Source organism: Xenopus laevis, chromosome 7L (genome assembly GCF_017654675.1).
Source record: "Xenopus laevis strain J_2021 chromosome 7L, Xenopus_laevis_v10.1, whole genome shotgun sequence".
Classification (NCBI taxonomy): domain Eukaryota; kingdom Metazoa; phylum Chordata; class Amphibia; order Anura; family Pipidae; genus Xenopus; species Xenopus laevis.
The window spans coordinates 128,239,526-128,253,927 of record NC_054383.1 but is presented as its reverse complement, the minus strand read 5'-3'; the positions used below and the strand labels follow the sequence as shown (position 1 = coordinate 128,253,927).

Here is a 14,402-nt window from a genome sequence, read left to right as displayed (position 1 = left end):
CATCAGAGAAAGCGCGGCTGGATCTGGATGTACCAGAGGCCCCTGAAGGAGAAGGTCCCTTCTCAATGGCAGACGCCAACGTGTTTCCTTCTGCATTCTCAGGAGAAGAGGAAACCATGGCCTCCGAGGCCAAAACGGTGCAACCAGAACAGCTTCCACCCCTTCGTTCTGGATCTTCAAAAGAACTGCCAACATTAGTGGAACAGGTGGAAAGAGGTAAACAAGGGGAAATCCCATCTCTGGAGAAGTGCATCCACTGCTGCTGCCTGAGGGTGATACTTCCTTGAGAAGAATTGGGGTAATTGAAAATTGCTTGATGAGGCCATCAGATCGATACTTGGCTCGCCCCATCTTTTCACAAGCTGCTGGAATATCACTGGATTGAGACTCCACTCGTGCTTGCTCAGAATACTCCTGCTCAAGAAATCTGCTTGCTGATTCTGAGATCCCGGAACATATACTGCTGTCAGAGCTTCCAGATTCTCCTCTGCCCAAACAAGGATCGGAGATACTTCCTGAAGGAGTTGAGCACTTCTTGTTCCCCCCTGTCTTCTTATGTAAGCCACAGCAGTGGTGTTGTCTATCCTGACTTTTACAGATTTTCCCTTCAAAAGATGAGCAAAGGCTAGCATGGCACACTTGACTGCCCTGATTTCGATAACATTGGAGGGCAGATTTCCCGAGGGGTTTTCCCAAACTCCTTGTGTCATGTGAGGCCCCAGGAGAGCGCCCCACCCTAGGGAGGACGCATCTGTTGTCACCACTTCCCATGAATTCTGGTGAAGAGGAAATCCCCTCAGAAGATTTGACATGCGCAACCACCACTGGAGATCTTTCTTCAGTGACTGTGGCAAGGAGATCTTCTGCGCCCAATCCTCTCGAAATCTGTCCCACTGGTAAAGAAAAACTTGCTGAGCTGACCTCATGTGCTATTGAGCCCATTTGGTCACCGGGATTGTAGAGGCCATGAGACCTAGGATGGACATATAATCCTTGGCTGACACCCAGTCTTTGCTGATTAGAACAGAAATCTTCTGAATAATTTTGTGAGCCTTCTCCAGTGGAAGAGAAACTTGGCCCAATGAGGTGTTGAAAAGGGCACCTAAGTAAATCAGGGATTGGGAAGGATGCAGAGAACTCTTTTCCATGTTCATCAGCCAACCGTGGCCTGACAGGAAAGACATAACCCGATCCCGGTGCCTCAACAGGACCGTTGGGTCCTTGTTCAACAGGAGTAGATCGTCCAGATAATGCCAAATCAAAATGCCTTCTTTGCGGAGCTCCGCAATTAATGGAACTAGAAGCTTTGTAAAAGCCCTGGGAGCTGATGTGAGACCGAACGGTAGGCAACGAAACTGAAAATGCCTTTTGCCTACTGCAAATCGAAGAAAAGGCTGATGACATGCTGCCACTGGAACATGAAGGTACGCATCTCTCAAGTCGATGGAGATTAACCAGTCCCCTTCCTGAACCACCTGAATGATAGTATGTATGGATTCCATCTTGAATTTCTTTGGAGCTAAGAAGGCGTTTAATCTTTTTAGATCTAAGACTGGCCTCCAACCCCCTGAAGATTTCTTTACCAGAAATAGAATGGAGTAAAACCCCCGACCTCTTTGCTCCTCTGGAACAGGAATGATGGCTTCGTTGACCTGTAATAGTTGCAGGTATTTTTCCAAAACTTCTCTTTTTTCCTGAGACTTTGGAACTGGAGAGACTATAAAAATCTCTTGACTCTGGAAAATTACAAACTCTATACGATATCCCCGCTTGATCACTGAACGAACCCAGAGGTCTGATACTGTCGTCTCCCACTCGTCTGAAAAACTCGCAAGTCTGGCCCCTACCTTGGAGTTTTCCATCCATAAATAGTCAGGATGATTTCTTAGGAGGTTGGGCGGGCTTACCCCGCCCCCGACTTGCTGAAGCGCTTGCTCCAGCCCAAGAAAAGGATCTTGTTGTCTCCTTCTGGTTTTGTCTGCCGAAACCGGAAAATCCTCTACCCCTTCCAGTTCCTCGAAAAGGAAAGGATTTAAAGGCTTGAGTCTTCTGCTTTTTCTTATCTTGTGGAAGAAAAAGACTCTTTCCACCTGATGATTTAGAGATGATATCATCTAATTTACTCCCAAAGAGTCTCTCACCTTCAAATGGTAAGGAACACAGGCTCAATTTGGACGGAGTATCTGCCGACCACTGACGCAGCCAAAGGGCCCTCCTGGCTGAAACTGATAGAGCCATATTACAAGCCGTGAGGCGTGTCATATCTATAGCTGCCTCTGAAACAAAGGCCGCCGCTTGCTTCAGTTCCGATAAGCCAGCAGAAATATCTTGCAATTCAGCTCCCTCTTTTATAGCTGAATCTAGACTGTCAATCCAGAGAGAAATGGCTTTAGCAACCGAAATCAAGGCAACTGCAGGCCTACAAGCAGCCCCAGATACCTGAAAGGCTTTCTTCAACTCAGACTCTGCCTTTCTGTCCATGGCATCCTTTAGGACTGACGAATCGTCTATAGGAAGGGTAGTTTTTTTGGCAAGGTGAATGACTGCCGAATCAACCGCTGGAGGAGAATCCCAAGACTTTGTCTCCTCTCCTAAAAAAGGGTACAATCTAGAAAATCTAGATGACAGAGCTGTAATGGATCCTTTAGCCCATTCTGACTTAATCAGTTCCGCAACTTCCGGAAATAACGGAAAGTGCTCTCTCGACTTGATCGTGGATGGCAACACCTTAGGTTTTGGAATGGCCTCTGTGGGAGATTCAACTCCCAACACAAATTTTACAGCCTTGATCAAAGGGTTAACCAAGCTTAGATCAAAGAAGGAGGGATCCAAATCTTCCTCTTCCTCTTCTGAAAAAACCTCTGATGGAAATGAAGTATCAGGTCTACCCAAATTATAGACTGTTTCTTCATCAGACGAGTAATCCATAGAGGAATTAGTTCTGGATCCCAATGCTGAAGCTCTAGAGATCCCCTAGGCAACTGCTTCAGAAATACATGCCAGCAAATTGGATGAAACAGATCCTGAAGCTGCAGATGAAGACAGGGGGAAGGGCTTTCCGACAACAGAGAAAAACAGTCTGCACAGAATTTCTTATTTGGCAGGCTAGGGTTCGAACATCCCCGACACTCTGTAGTCTCCTTCCTCTTTACTGTCTTCCTCTTAGGCAAGCTAAAAAAATAAAATAAAAATAATAATAAAAAATAAAATAAAAATAAAAATGAAAAATAAAATCGAGGGACATACCTAGCTCTAGGGACAGTTTTACTTGAGGCAGCGGAATCCATATCCTGGTGTGCTGTCTACAAAAAATAAAAGTCGAAAATGACTTAACATAAACAGCCTTAAAAAAATCAAAGACTTATAGGTAACCAAATACCTGAATTCCAAAAGAATCGACTTTGTTCTTCTCCTCAAAGGGCCTTCCTGCAGGCAAGCAAACAGAAGAGCCTGTACTGAAATCGTTGCTATTTAACAGAAAACGCTCCCGCGAAAAAACGCTGGCGAAAATACAAAATTGCCAAAACGCGCCTGCGAAAAAACGCCGGCGCCATGTTGCTGAAGGGCATAACATGTACTGTGAGCCTTTGAATGACGTCACTTCCGGTTGTGCTACCCAGAATCGGCTCCATGATGAAGGTGGCAAAACGGAGAAGAAAAAATAGGAGAAAAAGGGACCCCACTGCACCATTAACCCCCTTCAAGGAGATTAACATAGTGCGCCTCAGGCTCCAAAGAGAACCCAGAAGGTACCAAACGTTTGAGGACGAATGGGTACACCTTCTTCACAATCCAACAGTCCTTCAGGAGTGCTTAAGGATAAAACCTGACTGCCCGAAACAGGAGGATCTCTGCCTAATAAGCAGCTACAGGTATAAAATCAACCATTTAAGAGCTAGATAGAAAAAAATCTGGTCCGAAAAAAGGACAGAAAAAAAAAAGACTGCTGGCCCTAGGAGGGGGGGGTGTTTTTATAGATTGATAGGGGAGGGACTTTCTGGTTCGGAGTGGGGGCAGGGAGCCTACCCAGTGTTTATGTTGACATATAGTGGCTAGGAAAAACAGCAGCCTGCCAGAAAGCATTTCTCTCCTAAAGTGCAGGCACAAGTCACATGACTGGGGGCAGCTGGGAAATTGACAAAATGTCTAGCCCCATGTCAGATTTCAAAATTTGTTTGCTCTTTTGAGAAATGGATTTCAGTGCAGAATTCGCCTGGAGTAGCACTATTTACTCATGCGTTTTGAAAAAAACATGTTTTCCGACGACAGGATCCCTTTAATTACAAAGGGGCACTGGTTAAATAATACCCCAGCACAAAAGAAAACTCAAGATAAAAAGAACTTCAAAATGTAATAAAAGAAATGTAAGTGCATATGTACAATAGATACTGGTGTTGTTAATAATGCAAAAGGAGATTAAAAAATATTTAAAGGCTACTGTCAACAACTGTCAGTTATTTATGCATTAGAATGTGGGTGCCCAGGCATGAAATATATAGGTAGAACATGCAGAACTCACATAACTCAAGATCGGGAGTCCATATACTGTAGTTATTCAGCCAGGCCCAAGGGACTCGCCCCAGTTCCAAAAGGCAATCAACTACAGAAAAGTTTATATCAAAAACTATATAAGTCCCAAGGCCTCTTCAAGTAAAAAAATATTAATTTATTGTTATTCTCATTAAAACAGTATCTAGTTTGTTTTTTTTCTTTTATTATCTACTTATTGCTCATATGTTTTTGCACCTTTCTGTATACTAATGCTGAACACTAATAAAATAGAAGTTACAAAAAAAACAGTATCTAGTACATACTACCCCACATATCCCACCTTACGCGTTTCGCACCCTCCGGCACTTAGTCATAGGTGTATCTCACACCTATGACTAAGCGCCGGAGGGTGCGAAACGCGTAAAGTGGGATATGTGGGGTAGTATGTCCTAGATACTGTTTTAATGAGAATAACAATAAATTAATATTTTTTTACTTGAAGAGGCCTTGGGACTTATATCGTTTTTGATATAAACTTTTCTGTAGAACATGCAGAACAACATATTACAGTTTTTAGAAAAGGTCAAGAGAAATACCCAGTCTCTATACATTTTAAAACAATACAATACTATAACCAGATTAAAGGGGAACTTCGCATAAACATAATTTAAGCTTTTTGAAAAGTCAACATAATTTTAAGCAACTTTGCAATATACATCAATAAAAAATTATGCAGACGTTTAATGATTTTTAATGGTTTGGAGCAATTCCCTAAGCCTAGCCCCCTGCTCTCCTGCTGAGCTCTCTGACTACTTTGCTGAGCTGGCTGACTACTATTATTTTATATCAGCAGCCAGCTGTCCTTAGCTGCATCCTCCAAACCCCACAATCAGTGTCGGGCCAGACCCCTTTCCCGTCAAGTTTGTTTAAAAGAAAAAAGATTTCTTTAGGCACCACGCTGCGCCATCTGCGACATTTATACAGAGTCCTGAGCGGCTCCTTTCAAGCAGGAGCGTCGAGCCGCCCCGTCACGCAGGCGCACAGAGCGCATCACGGTAGGGGGGCGGGGGGGTCAGGGGGCCCTGGACAGTAGTCCTGGTGGGTCCCGGGCCCCCCAGTCCGACACTGCCCACAATTCCCTGCACACATGATTTCAAAAAGGAAAGGAACATTGCAGTGCAATGCATTGTGGGTTATATAGTTCCTGCATGCTGTCTGTAAGCTGTGGAGAAGTTGTTACAATTTGAACATCAGTGTTTAGTCCCTCCTTCCCTGCCAGGATTTCAAATGATGCAGAAAGAGAAGAACTGTTAAACAGCTGGATTTCAGCATGGAAAATGGCATTTATTCATACTTTTTGAAGAAACAGGTAAATGTGATGGGTATATTAGGGTATATGTGTTATGTGGGCCTCTTTATCAAATTTTGGTTTCGAAGCCGGAGTTCCCCTTTAAGGTAGAAATATTCTGAACAAATTCAAAATAGCTATGATATGAGACAGAATGAGATCACTGTGTCAAAAGGAACATTTCTGGATCTTTTTTCTGTATACTAACACCTTATGAGTTAAATGGACTGGAGACCCATGTGTTAGAATTGGGTATGTTAATAGCTGGTACTGTATATGACAGGGGTTTAAAAAAGGCACATCATTTAGCTGTTTAATTAGGTATGGTTGAAATTGTAAACATGATATTACTGTTTGGGGCTTAACTTGTGCCACTTAAATGAGAACTAAACCCCAAAAATTAATATGGCTAAAAATTACATATTTTATATAGTGAACTTATTGCACGAGGCTAAAGTTTCAGCTTGTCAATAGCAGCAATGATCCAGGACTTCAAACTTGTCACAGGGGGTCACCATCTTGGTCACCATCATGCTCAGTGGGCTCTGATTGGCTGTTGAGAAGCTAAGCTTAGGGCTCGTCACTAATTATCCAGCAGAAAATGAGCTTCCCCTGTAATATAAGCTGATGCTACAGGTTTGCTGATTATTCAATTCTGATGCTAATTGCACTGGTTTCTGTGCTGCCATGTAGTAATTATCTGTATTAATTACTAATCAGCCTTATATTGTGACATTTCTATTCTATGTGTACTGTATATTGTGAGTGGGTCCCTAAGCTCAGTAAGTAACAGCAGCACAGAGCATGTGCAGTGAATCAGCAGAAAAGAAGATTGGGAGCTACTGGGGCATCTTGGGAGACACAGATCTTTACTGCTAAAGGGCTGTGGTTGCCTTGGGCTGGTACAGAAGCACAAAACATAATGTACAACATTTCTAGCTACTTCTTTAGTTAAGTTTTAGTTCTCCTTTAAAGGGGACTAGAGGAAGCAGCAAGCCCTGAAGAAGGATTACATGACCCGAAACTTGTAGGGAGCTGCCATACAGATTGACCCACAGAGCAGGGACAAGAAAACCTCCCCCGTCACTGCTTGAGGATGACATCAGTGAAAACTGTAATTCCCAGAGCCAGAGGAGACCTAAACAACTGCACAGAGGCACAGTGGAAGAGAAATATGAGCTAAATTAGCAGAACTCTAGGGAGCCTCATGCCTCAGAAGTGCTGAGCCGCTTGAAAAGTTTAAAGGAACACATCCCTGGTAGGATCATAATATAAAGACAGAGCTGGAAACAGTACATATTTGCACGTGTGATACTCATATTGAAAACAAAATAAAAGGTTTTGGTCATTCAGCATTGGTGTGATTGCAGCAGAGCTTAATTTTTCAAATTGGTCATTGGAAGTACCACAACAATAAAATTTGTGCATGTTTGGCAGGTTTAAAGAAGAAGGAAAGGTATAATAAAAACCAAAATGTTAGGCACCCCCCTAGTGATTATAATTGCTTACCTGAGACCCCTGGCCTGGTGCTCCTGTTTTAGCTAAAAACTGCACCAGCCTGGGGTATTTCTGTAGGAGCCACCATCTTTTTCTTCTTTTTCATCACTGCATTCTGGTCCAGGTGCCATGCCACAGTCGAGCTTAACACAGCTGCTCTACTGTGCATGCACACCGGTCCAGTGCTGCAGCAAAGATAGTAGGGTAAAAAGACTGCTACATGGTGCTTCTACTGAAGTACCCCGAGATGGTGGAGATTGCAATCAAAAAAACCTGTCTACAGTCTAAGGTAAGAGATTATAATAACTGGAGGGTATCTAGAAAAATGTAGCTTCCCATCTTCTGAAAGAATTATTAACTTACATACTGTATCAAACCTCCAGCTCACAGGGCCTGTTTCCCTGTTTGTTCTGTCCTCAGGATTACTAAATACATTTACATTTAGTAAGACTGCTCTTAAAGTCTCTGCCCAAGAAGACATAGAGGATGGGATTGAGGCAGCTGCTGGTATAAACCAAACAGACTGAAACATAACTGATTATCAGGTCAACACCAATGTCATCTTCACGTGTTCTGAATGCGATGAATTGCCAGAGGTTATATGGGAACCAGCAGCTGAAGAAGCAGATGACGATTGCAACGATGATCTTCAACGACCGTTGAGATTTGTTTGTTCTTCTCAAAGTGGCCACTTTGAACATGATGAAGCCATAACAGAGGAGGATAACAGTAAATGGTAACAAAAACATAACAACTGAAACAGTAACAGGATGACTTAGATTTTCAAACTTCTCCACCTTAGAAATATTGAGGACCTTATAATAACCCCTTTCTTTGGGAGCGCACAGCATCAAATCATGAAATCCAAAGTCTATAAGAACAGATGCAACTGAGAAGAGCAGAGACACCATCCAGATAATAACAATACCAGTGTTTGCTGATCTTTTTGTCCTGTTACTGTTTGCCCAAAACGGCCACATTATTGATATGCAGCGATCAATACTTATGGCAGTTAAGAAATAGACACTGGTGAGCATGTTTAGGAGGAGCAAAGCAAAACTGACGCTACAATCAAAGAAATGACCTGGCAAAAACCATGCTGCAATACGTACAACACTGGCACTGCATATAAAGTCTGTTATTGCCAGGTTAAGGTACCACTTGGCACTAATTAAGCTCATCTTAAAGCCAGAAATCCAGATAACCAAGCCATTTCCTATGACCCCAACAATGCAGGTAATGCTGAGATAGATGATGGAGATAATTCGCATGGCCACATATATATTTCGTGGAAGTGTAATTTTGTACCACCACTGGTCAGAGAAGTCTTCATTTTCCTTTGAGATGTTATAAAGAGGTGTGACTGTTATAGACATGGTGACAAATCTTCTGACAAAAAAATAATAAAGATCAATTAACATCAATTATCATGACATGATCTGAAGATAAAATACTAGGCAATATAATTTCAGAAAGGCTTGGCTCATGCTTTATAAGGTGGATAACTTGCTCCAGTTCTAGTGACCTATGATATTTGACATGAAACATCTACTTGGTTGGTAAGAGTTACTAAACCTAGCTAACCTTTGCACCTGTTATTATTGTACATTACCCCACTGCATTTTAATCTCAGATGTAGTGATGGGCAGTGTCTGACTGAGACACCAGGGGCGCACCAAAAAATCTTAGACCAGGGGCCCACCAAAAATCCTTAGACCAGGGGCCCACTTTCAGTGCTATTATTCTTCCTCTCCTCACTCAACCTCTGTACTCCCAGTCTCTATTCTTTACATATTATGATCGATTATTCCATCTATTTAGCCTTTCTGATCTCATAGAAGTAGAGAATGGTCATGAAATAGGCCAAATGTTTAGCAGCATAAGGACCCACTGACACCTGGGCCCACCGGGAGTTTTCCTGGTATCCCGGTGGGCCAGTCCTACACTAGTGATGGGCGAATTTGGCGAGTTTTGCTAGAAAAATTATGAATTAAAACTGCAAAAAATTTGCGAAATGGCGCCGGCGTCCTTGTTTTTTTTACGCCGGTGAATTTTCATGGTGGTTTCACAAATTTATTCGCCGGCGGTGAATCGCGGGAATTCGCTGTGAATTCGCGCCTGCCAAATAAATTTGCCCATCACTACTGAGATGTGCATTACAAAGACCTGTGACTGCATAGAGCAACTCTGTATAATGTAGTGAACAGTTACTAGTCTATCAGGCTCAGTCCTTCAGAGGCTGCTTTGGATCCATTCATCTAGTATAGAAAATATTTTTGTTGTTCTCATTTATTTTGATTAAAAGTTACCAGGGAAAGTCTACATACTGTACATGTAGAGATGTTCAGCCAGAGAGCCACAATATATATTTTTGGAGATACTGCAAGTCATAGTTTAAGCCAAATTGACAGCCACGACTGTACTCAAGTTGTTAGCAAGATTCCCATATTATCTAAGACAATATCTGGATTCCTTTAATGAACATTCCTCTGGTTTCTTTGCATATGTTTACTTATTCTAACTTGATACACAGTCTCTTGACACTTAGGGGGTTATTTACTAAACTCCGAATGCAAAAATTCCAAAAAAATTTAGATTTTTTTTATACATCTGACTTTTAAAAAATCATGACTTTTTCTGAATGTATTAAACCCAACGGATGGAAAAGTCTGAATCAGAAAATCCGGCATCTCAGACTTGTCGAGGTTGCATATAAGTCAATGGGACAAGTCCCAATGATTTTTTGATGTGCGCTGGGTTTTGTGCAGTAACCCGAAGTTTTCAGCCAAAACAGCATAAGAAATCTGAGTTTTCGGGTGAAAAATTCGAAAAAATCATGAAAATCTGATTTTTTCCTGCAAAGCAAATTTTCTTTAAAATGTAATAATAAATAAGCGCAAAGTACCCCAGCGGATTTGATTGGAATTTATAGCAGAAAATGTCCATCCCCATGCCCTGGTTACATAATTAAATGGTTAAGAGAACTGGGGGAATGTGGGGAGAGCAGTGACATCTAGGAAGTGCTGAATGGAAAGTGAAAGTAATTGTAATAGAAGGCATAGAGGAGGGGCAGGCAATATTTGATTGACAGCTGAGATTTTTAAACAAATTTACAACTGCTATGAATGCTTTAAATAAAAAAGAATTTGGATTTAATGTTTACTTTGAAAAGGACTTTTATTATACAGATTTTTATGTCTGGGTGACAGGTTCACTTTAATGTAGACTATAAATGAAGTGACGCTGAGATGAGCATTGTCACTATAATAACATTTAAGAATGAAGATATAATAATCCGGGATAGACAAGCTACATGTGTATGTATCAGGAATCAAATGCAGCAGAAGCACTTCTGTATAACTGACATTGTATCACATCATGCATGGCATGGCACCAGTTCAATTCCTACAGCAGCGTTGTCATGTGCTTCAAGAGGGTCTTCTTTCTCTTCTCTGAATGCGCTTTCTAGAAGAAAAGGGATTGACTTCCTTAGGGATCTTTTAAAGTCCCGGCCAACAAAAACATAAATCATTGGATTGAGACAACTGTTAAAGAAAGCCAAGCAGCGGGCAACATCATCCATTATAACAGCAATGACCAAGTTCATGTCAATCCCCATAAATTTGAGCAGAGGCCACAAATGATAAAGAAACCAGCAACAAAAAAAACAAAGGACAACTGTAACTATGATCTTAAAAGTTCGACTGGATCCGAGTCGTTTGCTGCTCTTTCTAATCCAGAATGCAATGAGCCCATAGCAAACAAGGATGATGGAAAATGGGATCAGGAACATTGATATAAATCTGGTGAATAACATAACTGTGCGCCTTGGATGCCATGGCTGGTAATAAAAGAAGGTTGTGTTTTTACCGAGTCCATATGTGACTAAACAAAACGTAATATTACTGGCTGGGACATGCTTTATATCATGAAAAACAAAATAAGGAGAGCTGAGAGTCAAGCACAAGAGCCAGATTATCACAGAGATGTTCTTAGCTAACTTTACAGATCTATGATTTTTTGACCATACAGGGCACAGAACAGAGGTGCAACGATCCACACTGATGGCCATTAAGAAAAAGATACTGACGTGCATGTTTAGGTAAAGGTTAGAACCAGTGACTTTGCACATTATCTGTCCTAGGGACCAATGGCGATCCAGTGCCCAATTTAATATGTAGAGAGGAAGAAAAAGACAGAAAGAAAAGTCGGCAATGCCGAGGTTAAGAAACCAAATGGTATTAACTGTCTTTTTCATTCGGAATCCAGCGATCCATATGACCAGTCCATTGCCCACTGTTCCCAACACAAATGTTATGCTGTAACACATTATAGTTAATATTTTCCTGAAGTGGAAAATGTTATCGTAATATTCCTTGTCCGGGTAACTGGCAGGAGACGAAGTGTTGAAGTTACGAGGCTGAACGTACTCCATTTTCAGTGCAAACCTGTAAAATGGAAAAATATTTTAATTGCTGTATGAGGAGCCATAAAATACTTTAGATGTTATTGCACAGTACTGGGAACTTGAATTAAAGGGAAACTGACACTTGGCTCTGGGGTTTCTATCTGACATTGTGCTTTAAAGGCATTGTAAACTCAACCATAATGCCATCCTACAGCAACCCCTAGTTTTCTATAGATGTTGCCAAAAAAAGTAATTATAAATGCTTTATTTTTAAATAGAAATTGACCACTAAGAATTCTGATTCTCAGCACAATAAATGTAACGTGCAAGTGTTTGTCAGCCTGTCTGCGATTTCTTTTTTGTTTTGTTATTTTGGGTAATATAGCTGAAATATTAAGAGGCAGATTTGAAAATTTGAATTCAATTCTCGAATTTTTGTTTATGGTCAAAACTGTCAGATTCGACTAGGGAATTATCCAAACTCGATTTGAGTTTTTAAAAAACAATTCTAATTTGATTTTCGAGAATTATCATACTCTGGCCCTTTAAAGGGCATGTAAAGGCAAAAAAATAAAATCCCATTTTTAAATTCTTTAATGAAAAAGAAACTTATCTCCAATATACTTTAGTTTAAAAATGTGTACCGTTTTTATAAGAAACCTGACTGTATGCAGTGAATATTCTCCCTTCATTTACTGCTGTGGATAGGAATTGTCAGACAGTCCCTAACTGCTCTGCAGAAAAAACAATCAGGGAGCCCCTGCCTTACTTCCCAGCCTTCAGAACTCAAAGCAGTTTTGTTTGTTTCCCTGTAGAGCAGTCGGCAACTGTGTAGAGATTTGTATTGGATTTTATTTTTCCCTTTACATCCTTTACTGTTTCCAACTCCAGCTGCAGGGACAAAGATCATGGAGCCAGATTTAAACAGATAAACTGATATTCTATTTGGAAGATTATTTTTCTGCAGCAACTGGTTCTGCAGAGTTGGAGAAAGTTTGTATTAAACAATACAAAAACTATAAAATCCACAGACCCGGTGCAGTCTGCCTATTCTGATTATTATTATTATTATTTGACTTTTATGATGATCCCTAAGCATTCCAGACCACACTGAGCATGTGCACAGTCTTGATCTTGCAAAGATGTTTAACAAAGTTACACGATGGTGACCCCCTGTAGCCAACTTTGAAAGCATAAATCATTTGTTTGATTAGGCTTGTGGTGAAATAGGTTCATGTTTATGTTTAGTATACAAAATATAGCATTTCGAGCCTTATTCTATTTTAGACTTTACTTCGAATTTACTTAGAATTTAACTATTCCCTGCCTAAAATCTGCTGTTTACTGTTACATAGTTACATAGTTACATAGTTAAATTGGGTTGAAAAAAGACAAAGTCCATCAAGTTCAACCCCTCCAAATGAAAACCCAGCATCCATACATACACCCCTCCCTACTGTTACTGTTTAAGGGAATAGTAAAGGAGCAGGAATCAATTTGGAGATGTTTGCAGTCTTCCTGATATTCAAGTTTTTTCCATATTAAAAAACTTGAATCGAGTTTGATTGAATTTGATTTGAGTTTTCAGGTTGTTTAAATTAGTCAGAGTTTTAATAATTCTATTTCATTTATAAATTTTGCCAGGTCGAATTTCGAATTCCTTCGAATTTAAGGGAGTTAAAAAAACTCACATGAATTTGAAATTCGACCCTTGATACATGTGCCTCCCCATAACAACGATGATTTAAGAGTCCAAAGTTTATGCCCAATATATTGGACAGGGCCGTCCAACTGGTGACATTTATGTTTTCCTACCTCACCCAAGTGTGGGTGTAGGATAAATGCAATTCTATTCCATCTCTCTATGCTGACAATATCTGCATAACCATCACCAAACCCTGATCTCTTTATCCCCTCCAGTTGTTTTTGGGGATGTACTGATATTTCATACATATTTAGTAGACTGCCCGTGGGCAGTTACTTACCGGAAAGAAATCTTTCAAATGTTTCAATGTTTATTCAGCAAATCTATAACTTATACATCCACATAGCTCTTCTAGCTCTTTCTATAAAAGAGCTAAATAAAGCACAAAATACCCTTTTGGCACAAATCATAGCAATAGTGAGAATTAACCTGGCTAAGCACTGGCTAAAAACCTTTATTAAGACTCATGGATTAGTGGAAAGAATTAACATAATAAAATATTTTTTGTATTTAACAGCTTTATTAGCCATTTGTCCCAAGTATATCTTGTTTATAAAATAAAATCTTTGCACCTTTATTGGTAAATCTGCTAAAACTACTATTATATTTTCATCTGCATTACACCAACCACTGTTTAATGAGATATATGTATGCATTGTTCATTTGCCACTTCTAAACTAGTCACATAATATTGATTATAAGTTCTCCCTGTAGTCTTGTAACTTGTACTTTTTACGACCCCCCTATGAACTCCTCTCCAAACAAACTTTGTAAGTCAGGTTATCTCTGTATTCATCTTCAGCCTTGCTCTACTCTTACTCTCTGTCACAGCTGGGTGATCAGTTTGGTGTTTGATCAATTAGAATCAGTTCTAATTCCCCAGACCTGTGTGCAGCAGTTTTTACTCTCCCTATTTATTAAGACCTCTTTAGGGGAGTGCATTTGCTGGGGTG

The 14,402-nt window shown here is 40.5% G+C and overlaps 2 protein-coding genes across 2 annotated transcripts; both read right to left on the bottom strand.

The window, feature by feature from the left end:
* Positions 1–7,761: 7,761 nt before the first annotated feature.
* Positions 7,762–8,712, bottom strand: LOC108695934 (C3a anaphylatoxin chemotactic receptor). The gene has a single exon (XM_018224881.1). The coding sequence runs from the start codon at positions 8,710–8,712 to the stop codon at positions 7,762–7,764; it is 951 nt and encodes a 316-aa protein (XP_018080370.1).
* A 1,808-nt stretch (positions 8,713–10,520) lies between these two features.
* On the bottom strand, positions 10,521–11,957 carry LOC121395783 (C3a anaphylatoxin chemotactic receptor-like). The gene has a single exon (XM_041570066.1). The coding sequence runs from the start codon at positions 11,769–11,771 to the stop codon at positions 10,713–10,715; it is 1,059 nt and encodes a 352-aa protein (XP_041426000.1). The 5' UTR covers positions 11,772–11,957; the 3' UTR covers positions 10,521–10,712.
* Between the last annotated feature and the right edge of the window lie 2,445 nt (positions 11,958–14,402).

Bases quoted from the DNA above. Each gene is read 5' to 3' on its own strand.
- LOC108695934 (XM_018224881.1), bottom strand. From the start codon at position 8,712: ATGTCTATAACAGTCACACCTCTTTATAACATCTCAAAGGAAAATGAA.
- LOC121395783 (XM_041570066.1), bottom strand. From the start codon at position 11,771: ATGGAGTACGTTCAGCCTCGTAACTTCAACACTTCGTCTCCTGCCAGT.